The following is a 12,793-nucleotide window of genomic DNA, read 5'->3' as shown; positions in this document are numbered from 1 at the left end:
GATGAGTCTGAGATTACGGCTTCCCATCCTCCAGGTGCCTTCTTTTGTATGCAAGGATAATGATGAGCTGGGATTTTTGTTTTGAAAGGGAATTAGAAAATTGAAATATGTTTAATATTGCTGCTAAAACAGGATTCGCAAAGATCGACTTCAGCAGAGAAAACACTTCCTAGCACTCTTCAATAATTCAAACAACCTCAAAGAGAAGGCAGAGCATGCCAAAACAAGTTGCTGTGCTCTCAGCCACAGCACTGCTATCTGCATTGCAATAGATCACAGAACTGGGACAAGATTTCCCCACTCCTTTGCTGGGGAATGGATTTTTTCAGGAAGCCTTCTATAAGGAATGCTATTAATATTTATCGGGTCAGGAGTGTGTGTCAATGGAATCACACAAAGCCTTCCATCAAACAAAACACATTTTCTTGCTTATACATTTATATATATATATTCCATATGATGGAAGGGATGTCACAAGTGTTGTGAAATTACTTCCTCAGCTCTGCTGCGGCCATAGAAGGCTCGTGTTGTGCTTGGTACAGCACATTTTGTGATGTACACACGGGGCAGCAATCTCTCTTCTACAGGCGTGATCACCTTCAGCAGCCAGCAAAATCGGCGCTGGACCTGTGGCCACGGACCTGCCCCTGCACTGGCTGCTTTCCAGAAATACAGATCTCTCTCCTCTGCCTTCTGTGTCTGGGAGCATGCTGCACAGTGGGTGCATTCCCTGTGTCCTGTACCTGAGCTTTCCACGTGCTGCAGAATACTTGTGTTAAGTTCTCACGAAAATAAAATTTAAAAAAAAAAAAAAGTTGGAGATGAAAAGGGATTTTGTCAGCTCTAAGTTAATGGCAAGAACATTGGACAAGTCATATATTTTGTGCCTGATACGAGCACCTCTGTCACCTACTTTTCAAATCCCAGCATCTCTGTTCTTCTCATCCACCCCTGTAGTACTTGCAGCTCCTGAGCACAAATACGGGGCTATCACAGTACAAAACCTGACAGGGCCCAAGGAGGGTTTGGGTCGCACTCTCAGGTACAGGGTGTAACTTTTGGGGCTGTCCTGTGCAGGGTCAGGGTCACACTTTGATGATTCTGGTGGTTCCTGTTCAGCTCAGGACAGGATATAGAATTACAGAATAATTCTACATCCAATGATTTTCATTTCAGTGCTGCAGAGCCACCGGAGGGGTGTGAGTGTGTGTGTCAGTGCACTCCTGCTCTGTCCGTACTGACCCCAGGGAGGGCAAGCCACAGATGGAGCTGGGACATCCATGCCCAGAACATGTCCACAGAAAGTAAAAAATGGGATTTAAGAGTCTCCTTAAATATCGCCTGTGCTGACTTTATTCACCACAGGCTCAGCTCAGGCTAATTAGTGTTGCCAGGAATCCAAGCAAAAGGAATCAAAGAGCAACTTCAGAGGAGACTAAGCAGCAGCAGCAGCAACTGTCAAAGAGTCTCTAATGCTCATTCGTATGCATTAATTCCCAAATTTTATCCATAATACATGGCCTGCAGCAGACAGGAGGCTGTGAACTGGGAGCACTGGTGTTTCTGTGAGGAAACCCGTCGTGGAAAGGCTGGGAGTGTTTCACCCAGCACTGTTTGGCCTTCCACACTCAGGACAATACAAATCCACATCAGGGTTTTCAGAAGCCCCGAGTATCCCCAGGGAGCCCTCGCTGCTCAGCAACAATGAAAACCATTCCCATCAGTATTATTTATATTGGGTAATAACAGCATATTACTTATATATGGACTCAATATCTCTGTGATGGAGGGGTTATTAAAACGCCAATGGACGGGTCAGAAATACATCAATATTTAAGCAGCACTGGTTACCAACCCAAGGCTATGCTGAGTCATATATTTCCTGGTGCTTGGAAAAGCTTGGAGAAAGCGACAATAACTGTCTGGAGTGACTGAAGGCATATTTGGAAAAGAATTCAAAGCTTGTAGTAAACAGCACTTTCCTTAAAAACAAACGGGCAAGATTGATTCATGAAAGGAAAACGATAAAAGGAGATGCAGGCGAATTTAAAAGAGATCTGTATCAAAGAAACTAATGGGAGTGACAGGCTGCCACTTTCAGCTTGAGACAAAGACCTGTTTGTGCAGCAGCTGGGTAAGTGTATGTCCGAAAACCAGGAGAACTGTAACCTGGGTACGGCTGAGTGGGGTGTGACCCATGAGTGTCCCCACACCCCACCAAGGCACAGGCACTTTGCCTGCAGAGAGCTCAGCAGAGCTTTCTGGAGATCCTCTGGAGCTGAACGGGTCTAAACGAGTGTCAGGACAAGAGGAAATGTTTATTCAGATGAGCTGATGGCCATTTTATACCCTGGAATCCTGTCAGTGTGACAGGGAAAGGAGAACAAGGAGTGGGATTACACTGAGGGAAGCCAGTGAGGGAAAGGCCCCTCTGCACAGGACCTGCCTGACTCCCTGGCACTCTTTAATGGACATCACGCTGCTAACAGACTGCAGAGGACTCCCTGGGAGCAAACCATGCCATCCTGCACCTGTTGGAACGCTGAGACCTTTCCACTGCTATTTGCAGTGATATTTGAACAGGTAAACGTGGCCCGAAGTCTGGGAGCAGGGGAAAGCTAACAGAGAGTCATCAGCTGCAATGGGAACGGCAGCTCTGGCTCAGCCAGGGGAAAGTGCAGGGAATCCTGATGGGGCTCCCAAGGAAACTGCACTTTCCCTGCCCCTGAGAACAGCTCCACACGTGTTTCATCCCAGCACTGAAGGGATCGTGGTGCTGCAGGAGCTGCAGGACCAGGATGCCAGTGAATGTGCTTATGGCTTTTCTTTATACAATTATATCAGTCCTTAAATAATGGATTCAAAACTTTCCCCCTCCCAGGGCTTTTGTGCTCTTAATACAGGGCAGACAACAACACTAACACCTCCCCATGCCAATTAAATGACATTGTTGAATCCTTAAAGTTGGGACAAACCTGTTTTTTTTATCTACCCTGTGTCTGAATGTAGTTTTAAATGATAAAAATCTCAGTTTTACCATCCCTGAAAGTACCATGTGACAAATTAAAAATGAAAAAATAACTTAAAACTACACAGAATTATCCCGTTGTCTAAGTCCTAAAATTAGATTTTGTTTGAAATGATAGTTGCTCATATTTACTGCAGCTTTGTTCTTTTGTGGTGACCTCCTCCTCATGAACTTGAAGCACAATAGGACTGAGAAATTTATACTTATGCTAAATCAGGTCCTATGAACTTCATATATATATATCTCTAAAGGGAAGTGGTTGTAATATGTAGATATAATTTTCTTTTCTTATATGAAATTGATTGTGAAGAAAACTTAATTACATTTAGCCCATCTGTAGTAGTCAGAATAATTAAATATTTCTCTCTGCACTTCTCTCTAATTTTAATGTCAACAGAGCTGTCCTAGTCCATGTTATGTTCCCATTAAAAAGGCAAAAGAAAATTGCTTTTAAAACCTGCGTTGAAATGATGTGAAGTGTCTGCCTTAAACTGACAAATTCAAGGAGATTTAGAGTTAAAAGTGCCAACTCTTGCAATAACTCACTGCTACTGCAGAATATAAAGCAGCCCAGACCCCAGCACAGGGCAGTTCATGCAGAGGCAGTACACAGGGTGGGTCGGAACATGTTTTCCATCCATCCCAGGCTGAGCAGGGTTTCTGGGCAGGTTTAGGAGCTCAGGGGGGTGAGCCAGGGGCTGGGACAGCAGGGGACACAGCCACAGGTGGGACAGCACAGGGGGCAGGGGTGGCAGCTGCGGGACCTCGTGTGACAGGGACCCACGCAGAGCAGGAGGGCACTGACAGGGCTCCTGGGCCTCTTGGAATAAGGCGGGAAAGGAAGGATACGAGAGGAATAAGGTGATTTTGAACAGGGTTCAGAAATGAGGAAGCCTTTGCCAAAGGACAGCAGGGTCTTAGAGCCCACAGGATGCAAGATCAGGTCTCAAAATATATCTGCAAACGAGGACTCATCACTGAGTCAGAATGTTTCTATTGAGGTCCCACAGTGACCTCAGCTCTTGGACCTACATCAAGCTTAATTTATCAATGACCTAGAAGAGAAGAGACAATCACCAAGCAAGGTTTTCCCCTAGAGTGGAGTACAAGATCTCCTCCAGGACACTCCTACAGGCTCTAGGTGTGACACAGTAAGAGAATTTTAACACATCTCAGGGTACAGTCTAAGGGTTGTTTGGGGCTGATCATAAAATCACAGAACTGCCTGGGTTGGAAGGGACCTTAAAGACCACCTTGGTCCAAGCCCCAGCATGGGCAGGGACATCTTGCACTACACCAGGCTCCTCAAAGCCTCCTCCAACCTGCCCTTGAATCCAGACCCTGAATGTCCCTGCCCAGCTCTGAGGGAGGGACAAGCACATGGTGAAGCAGAGAAAAGCTACAGTCCTTGACTCTTCGGTAAACGAGTACTCCTAAAACACTCCGGAAAAATAATTAATTCTGAGAGCAACCAGGCAGGGATATTGTGGCTTGTCTCCCACTGGCAAGCTGGAAATAGAGCTGGATGTTTTTTCCTTAAAAAAAATGCCCCAACTTGTGTATTAGAACAAACCATTGGAAAGGAAGCAGAGACCAGTGGATGAAAGAACTGTGTTTTCCCCAGCAAACCCAAGACTTCCGCAGCCCCAGAATGAAATCAAGATCCCAGAGGACTGAGGTGGGGAGCACCTAGTGCCAAAGGCCCTTGTTCAACTGCTAGAAAGGAGCAGATGATTCATTCTTTCAGTACAGGGCTCTGTTCATGGGACTTTCCCAAACCTCTTGTGCACGCCTCCTACACCAGTTTCCTCCACAGTCCTCCAAAAGCAGGTCCAGAAAATTGCAAGGACTGTGCTGTGTCTCAGTAGAAATATTAAGAGACAGACTAATGCTAAAAGCAACTGTAAATGTGCACTTTGTGCTTGCAAATGTATTAAATTAATAATAATAGAAGAGTAACTGGATGCATTTGGACAGGCACAGAGGGGTTTTTTTTCATTTGGGTCTCTCTTGGCTGTTTTTTCTGAAAGACTGACAGAATCATGAGGAAAAGTGGAAAGGAGATACAGGCAATCACTCGTTACACTTTTGTTCAGCTTTTGACGAGAAAAAAGCATGGGCTGGTAGATATGGCCACAGACACTTTGTGCCTTCAGCAGCACCCAGCACAACTGGTGCTCCCTCCCTGCGCTGCTTCAGGTGAAGGCAGTGGGACAACTGCCTCGAGCAAACAAACATTGACACGGGGCGATTAAACGGAAAGCACACACCACAGCTACGGATTTAAATGGCAGGCAAGGATGTGACAGGTAAACAGACGCATGAATTATGTATCCTACCTCCATCATTGTCCAGGTTATCTGCACACACCATCTCCATGACAACGTTACATCCCGGGCCACTCCAGCCCACCTGACAAACACAGTGCCACCCGTTCTGATCCAGAGTGCACCTCCCATTTCCATAGCAGAGGCCTGGGCAACCATCTAAAATAGAAAGTGGGAAAAAAACCGCCTTCATGAAGGGATATTTCCTCTTATTTTGCAGTCGCAATTATTCACTAACATTCCTACTTCTAGCACTTGCTGCCTTCAAATGATCACAGCTTGGAAGCCACTTACATTTCTGGCCGAATATGGAAAAATCCCCAGCTTGGTCCTTCCCTTTGCTTGCCCAAAAGCAGTTTCTCAGTGAAGAATAAAGATTTTTTTTTTTTAGTGTTAAATATTTGGTGCACAGGAAAAAAAAGTGAGTAAAATCATGCCATGAAGTTCTAAAGTCATGTCCATCTCTTCCTCTATTGAAAAATAAACTGTGGTTCACTAACAACATCACACACATAATCAAGATTTATATCAAAGACACACATGGAAAATATTGTCTAAATGACAAACTGGCATCTGTGGGGACAATCCTGCCCATTGCAGGGAGTGGAAGTGACCTTTTTATTCTGCTCATAAATACTCCTCCGACTGAGAAAAAGCCAATTTGATTTATGCTCCAACACCCTCTTTCCACAGACGGGAGCCGAGGGAGCATTGCCTGCCTGTTCACTTTGTTCCCTTACAGCTGATTCCGACAGCACCAGCAGCTGCCTTTGGTGGTGCTGGTTCTAGATCAAAACTGGACCAAGGGCTGCAGCATCCTCTCAACGATGTGCCTGCAGTCTCTGACTCAAGAGGAGTTTGGACATTCGCACCTCGGTTTCTTGCCTGTGAGAGTGAGAGGAATGTGCACACTCACGCCCATCTGCCTGCACAGTGCAGTGCCAGCTCAGACATTTGTCACATCCTCACCATGTCACACATGGAGCCAAGGGACAGTGGATGAAGCTTGGCACTAAGGGTGGCATCACTTTGTTTTGCCAGCACGGACATCTGAAAGGCCCCGTGCACCTGCCACTGATCACCAGCACTAGGTGTTATCAGAGAGGGGTTTTTTGAGGAGGAAAGAAGAATCAGAGCCTGACAGCCCCAAGAGGCTCCGCATGGGCGTTGTCTGCTCTGTCAGGCTGTGGTTCACAGCCCCACAGGCAGCACATTTCTGGTAACTTCACCTGGGACACAGGATCTCCCTCCTCCTCACCCCAGCACCGTTTATCGAACGCATCTGCAAACACAGGGATCAGAGCCTGGGACTCCTGCTCAGGAAAACTGGAGATGGGTGGCACCGTTTTCTCACACTGAGCTCTGCGAGATGCTCCTCCAAAACAACACGAACTTGGCAACCACCAAATGCACTATAAAAGCCTCTTGCAGGGAGCTGGGGGAAAGGGCAGGATGTGGGAGCTCTTTTGGGTAATGTGGATGTTTCTCCACTTCCAATCACTGTCCTGCTGAGTTAATTAATTTCTTGCACATTATTATATTTTGCTACTGTGTATGGTTGGCCTCTAGGTCTATAAATGCAATAAAATGAATGCTTACATGCTTTCATTATTATCTAATTCCCAAGAAATAAAACAGGAAACAGAAAATAAGCACTGAGATCTTTCTGCACTGCTGGTTAGTTTGGTTTTTCAGGGAGCAGCATTTTTGGGAGGGGCTGTGCATCCCTGCTCTGTCCTGGGGCAGGCACAGGGACTGTCACCCTGGGGAAGGTTCTTGCACTGACGTGGATGAGCAGGACCTGCAGCAAGGCACAGCAATCAAAGGAACAGCACCACACACAAAGCCACATCCAACTCAGCCCTTGTATCAAATGGTTTGAAGAGAACTGGATCACATCTGGCACAGACAGCTTTAGAAAACAAGAGCACTTCTCTACCAAAAGAAACTCGCTTCAAGCATAAATGACAAAACAAGGTTTTTTTACTTTTCATGGGAGACAGTATCAACACAAGCTTTTTAGCAAGTCCTCAGCTCTGGCATTGCTTTGGATGGTAAACAAGAGCAAAAAATGGATTTGCCTAACACAGCACATCAGCTGGCCCTGTAAAACATGCTTACATTGCTACAGCTTTGCAAATGAGTTGAGCACCTTACTTATTAAAAACTGCATTTTCTGCTGGAAATCTCTGTCTCTGCGTGTGCATATCTGTCTATATATATCTCCATAAACAAACGTGTCATCTCTTCTGAGAGCCTGGCAGTACAGAAGCCCAAACAAAATGAGTAACAGAAAACACTCCTTTCCCAATATTTTTTTAATATTTTCATTATTTTTCTTTTGTTTGGAATGCTGATATGAAAAACTTACCTTGAACAGCATCTAAGTAGTGAGCTTAAAAAAGAAAAGAACAAAACTGAGATGGATCAAACTTCTGCACCAAATGAAAACACATTTATGGCTTGCCGCCTGGGGGTTAGATTTCAAATGTCTCCCTCCTCCCGCAGGCAGCTCTGCTCCTGCTGCTGTGACCAGAACTTTGTGTTTGTGATCGTTCTCCATTTGATGACAAGTGTGCTGGGGCCACACCTGGCACTGCCTCCAACGTGAACAGCAGCTCTTTTTTATCTTTTTAAACATTCTGGTCCTTCCCTGGATCTGCTCTAAACGATCTGCAGAAAATTAGGCTGTTCCTCCATCACAAACTTAATTCTTGGTTTAGCAAATCTGATGCAGAGAATTCTAGAGCCAGGGAATGAATTATCTTAAAATGCCCAAGATAAAGTTAACACATTCTAGATTTTTTTTCAAGAACAAAGACGAGACCTTATGCTGTTCATCTCTGAAAATTAGATAATAATCTCATTTTGGGACATTTTAGGGAGAAACACTTGTAGACTTTGCAAAAAACCTGTCTAATTTCATTAAAAATATAACCATTACATTTTTATAATAGACTAATGACTTCTAAAGAGATCTGAAAGCTTTACCTTATTAGGCATATTGTTAGAAATCAGCTCTAGGAAAAACACCATTAGCAGCAAGTAAAATATGTAAATCCTCAGACAGAAAGGGAAGAGATTTAATGGGAGAAAGACGTAAGGAAAATAATAACTCTGTCTCCTCACGCCTTCTATTTTTTAAACATTTTTCTCCTTCCCACGTACACAATTCACATATGGACACATCCCAAAGACACGTTAGGACTGAGCTATCTTTCCTTTCCGTGGTGGTTTTTTTTTTTTTATTAATTAATCTGTTTTTTCCCCTACACAGAAAAAGCTGTGCCAAGTTGCCGTTCTGTGGGACAAACAGAGGTGCCTTTTCCACACCTGTCTGCCTTCTGAGTCTGTGTTTTCCCCAGTCAGATTTGAATCAGAATGGTGGCACTGTGTGTAGGGCAGGGTTAGGATTTGATATATACAATTCCTGGAGGTGCAGAAGCCTTACCGATGGTGCAGCGGTCCCCCTCCCAGCCGGGGCTGCACTCACACCTGTCTGCACTCTGAGTGTCTGCTTTCCCCAATCAGATTTCAATGGGAATGATGGTGATCAGTGTTGGACAGGGTTAGGATCTGTGGTGTACAATTCCTGGAGGTGCAGAAGCCTTACCGATGGTGCAGCGGTCCCCCTCCCAGCCGGGGCTGCACTCACACCTGTCTGCACTCTGAGTGTCTGCTTTCCCCAATCAGATTTCAATGGGAATGATGGTGATCAGTGTTGGACAGGGTTAGGATCTGTGGTGTACAATTCCTGGAGGTGCAGAAGCCTTACCGATGGTGCAGTGGTCCCCCTCCCAGCCGGGGCTGCACTCACACCTGCCGTCCTTGCAGTGGCCGTGCTCGGCGCAGTGGGAGTGGCAGGTCCTCTCCTCGCAGGTGGGGCCCACCCAGCCCTCCTCGCACTGGCAGATGCCCCTGGAGCACACCCCGTGGCTGCCGCAGTCCAGGGTGCACAGCTCTGCAGAGAAAACACCGACACGCCGTGTGGGACGGCACTGCACACTGCCAACACGCTGCACAGACACTAATGCACTTCTGCGCCGGTATCGCTCATCAGCCGGATCAAACGCGGGATTTTATCACCCAGCACAGACCTTCTGCAGTCTGGCTGCCTCCTTCTTTAGCAGTTACCTCCCAGGCCATTTGTCTGTTTGGCCTGGGGACTGCAAATGATGGTTTTGCAGAGGGCACCGTGACAGATCTGAACCAGACAAACCACGACATGAAGACAAACCCAGACAATGGCATTAGGCATCTTTCCGCTAATTCTTCCTGAGCCTCAGTTCTAAAATCTCCCATAAACTCGAATGCTGTGAGCTGAATTAAAGGACAGAGCGGCACATAAAGTACATATAAGGAAACCAATCTTTTGGATATTCAAATGTTCGTAGTGATGACAGGATGGCCTTTCCTTTCAGCACACAGAGGCACCAGAACGGCAGCAGGAGCCGAGGCAAGCCCCTCACCCTGACAGCAGCATGCAATATTACATGTACAGACATTCACATCCCCCTGGTTCTAAATGGCTTTCGAGGATTCAGACTTTGTTTTTCCTTCCCGACCTGCATGAGCCAACTGCTAAGAAACCAGGAAAGCTCTTTCAGGTAATTCCTCCTTCACTGCCCTCAGAAGGATTTCTCTACCTGGGCACTGCAGAACAGTGGCAGCAAAGTCCTGAATTGTTTCAGCACATCACCATATGCTAATTGCAGTTCTACTTCCACGTATACCGAATGAAAAGAATGGTTTCATCAGAGGAAGCTTCCATACAGTTTGAATTTATTTAGAATAATTAGTGTAAAGACACAGAATTTGCTTGTTACCCTGCAATTTACCTGCTACGGAAATGTCTCATCCTTCTTCCTCTTGGAAAGCAGCTGATAGCACCAAAGTATAAGCCAAACACTCATGTCTGCTCGGATTTCAAATGTCAGTGCTACATATTTAGTTGTGGCAGGATTTTTCCCTTGACAGATTTTAAACAATGATCATTTAGATCTTGGAACCATTGTATATAAACACCCTTAAAAGCATTTGTAGTGACAAATGCTGTCACTTACAGACCAAGAAAAGTTTTTAAAGTTTAAATTGAAATCTTATCTTCCAATCATTTTAACACAAAGTAAAAAGCAGCACAGAAATGGAACAGCAGAGTGACATCAAAGACGTGCTGGGCTCTGTCTTGAGTGAGAGCTCAGCCCTTCTTTGTGCTAATAGCCAGGGTGACAGCACAGTGCACAATCAAAAGGATGGCTGAGTGACAAACTTGTCCCACTCAAAGTCAGAAGCAGAAGGCACGGTAAAGAACATCACACAAAATTCAGAAAAAGCAAAGGGCTGTCCTTAGGAAGTCAAAACCAGCTATATAAAAAATAACTGAATTTGCTGCTCAGACAGGGAGTTGTGTTATACTGGAGTACAAGATTAAAATAATTATCTGATGGTGCAATTCTATGATACTCCTGAAAAACAATATGTAAAACAAGGAAAGAGACTGCTCTGTTATATTGCAAAGAAAAACTGTGCTGAGTCTGGGGCATTGTACCTTCCCCAGCTGACCTGCAGTTCAGCCAATTCACACGTCCTTGTCACTGAGGCAACCTTGAGTCTTACACTCCTGGTGATTTCACAAGGCTTCAGCAATGCTGTTTACCGTGCTAATCTATTCTTCTGCCAAGCAAATCCAAGATTCTCCGCAGACTTCTCATGCAAAGCAAGGGAAATCAAGCCTAACGTCATCCTATTAATGCTGTGGTAGAACATGCAGCTTTAATCCACAGCTAATTCAAACAACTAAGATCAAAAAAAAAAGGATTATCAGTTCAGGTTGTCCTGTTTTTAAATGCAAAACTACTTCTAAACTCCTCCTGCAGATAAACAAGCCCAGGAACCTCCGTGTAGCAGGGGCCACATGAGCATTTGTGTTTGTAGGGAGGGTTTCTGCCAGACTGGACAAAACGAGCTCCCCCAGTGAGTGCTCAGGGCCCAACTGCAATGGGAAATCCTGCAGGAACTTTGACTGGGCGAACAGCTTCGGGTAAAGGTGAGCTGGCAAAAATCCACGCAGAAGTGAGGCTGGACAGCAAGGCAGACACGATGCAACTGTTCAGTTCGCTGGAGCATCTTCCTCCTTCCAAAGCAGCTGGTCCTACAGGACACAGGGGCACCACAAAACGCAGCAGAGCCAGCAGTGGGGAGGGCCTTTGGGCTGTGGGTCAGTGCAGCAGCTGAGACAGCCAAAAATGCCTTCTCTGACTGGAACAGCTTTTCCTCTCCTCCTCCTTCTGCTCTCCATCCATCTCCGGGCTCTGTGGTCCCTGCCTGGCGCTTACACGTGAAACTGCTGAGATGATTCAGGTCATGGAACTGGCAGCCAATAATTCAGTTTATTTTCCTGGGTTAATACCTGACAGCTAGCTGAGCTACGTCAGCCCAAGGAGAGATCAAAGCAGCACCACAGGCAGCACGAGGGAGGAGATGCAAACCCCAGCCTGGACAGAGACTGTCCTGCTGAGGAGCCACAAGCTGTGCCATCACCTGACTGCGAAGGACAAGAGCAGAGGGATGACTTCTGCAGGGTGACAAAGAGGGCCAGTCTGGATTGGGTGACTCAGGGAGGTCACATCACCAGCCTTTCCTTGTGCTGTGCCATTACTGCCATTCATTCTCACCACGTCCGCGCTCACAATTCCTGAAGTTCCCTCAGCATGCTGGATTTCAGGCTTGTAGGTTTACACAAAGCCACCTCTGCCCTGCCACTCCCGTGTGCCGCAGCTCACCGGGACCCGCAGCCGCCTGCCTGAGCTCTGGGCACACCTGAGGCAGCTCCTCAGCACACGGGAATTTTCAGGGCTCCCAGGAAACCCAGTCACCCAAATCCACAGCAATCCGTGGCCCTGTGTCAGTTTGTTTTGCGAAAAGTGAATTTTGTTTTTGAACAAAGCCCAGCCGTGCAGAGTCGCTGTGAGCAGAGTGCTGGGGGCTGGCCTCAGCCAACCCCTGCAGCTTCCTCCAGACTTTCATCAAACACAGTTTGCATCAAATCTCAAATGCTGAATCCTTACACTCGCAGCAATTAATGAAGAAGAGACTTCAAAGATGTTCAGCTCAGTCTAGAATTTTCCTGACACGTCCTCAATTCTGAATGCTCATTAATTTCTTGGAAAAAGGCAAATGTGAGCTGCGAACCATTATTTGTACATATTCTTGAGAAGGAGACAAATAGCTGATCATTCCTGAGCTAATCTAAAAAGCATTAAAAATGCACTCCACACTCTTCATTTTAATTACCTAAGTCAACAATGAGTTCTTTCAAATGTGTTTTATAATAAGTTCCTACTTATGTGTTATGAAAAGGGAAATTAAAGCTAAATATTTTATAATTTGTAATGATAAGGGAAGATTTTAATGTTAATTCAACACGTGTCAGAAATAA

General features: G+C 45.8%; 1 protein-coding gene across 1 annotated transcript in view; it reads right to left on the bottom strand.

Moving 5' to 3' along the window:
• The window catches only part of TENM1 (teneurin transmembrane protein 1), a 256,550-nt gene that overhangs the window by 75,781 nt on the left and 167,976 nt on the right, over positions 1-12,793 (bottom strand). Inside the window, exons 12-13 of the mRNA XM_066202385.1 lie at positions 9,131-9,316; positions 5,368-5,514 (exon numbers count right to left, since the gene is read on the bottom strand). Coding sequence (XP_066058482.1) covers positions 5,368-5,514; positions 9,131-9,316 — 333 coding nt within the window. The remainder of the gene's footprint in view (positions 1-5,367; positions 5,515-9,130; positions 9,317-12,793) is intronic.

The sequence above is a fragment of the Chamaea fasciata genome, unplaced genomic scaffold (genome assembly GCF_029207755.1).
Source record: "Chamaea fasciata isolate MVZ Bird 193981 ecotype frontalis unplaced genomic scaffold, bChaFas1.0.hap1 SCAF_22, whole genome shotgun sequence".
Taxonomy (NCBI): Eukaryota; Metazoa; Chordata; class Aves; order Passeriformes; family Sylviidae; genus Chamaea; species Chamaea fasciata.
The sequence above is the reverse complement of the archived record's forward strand: the minus strand, read 5'-3'. Positions and strand labels throughout refer to the sequence as shown.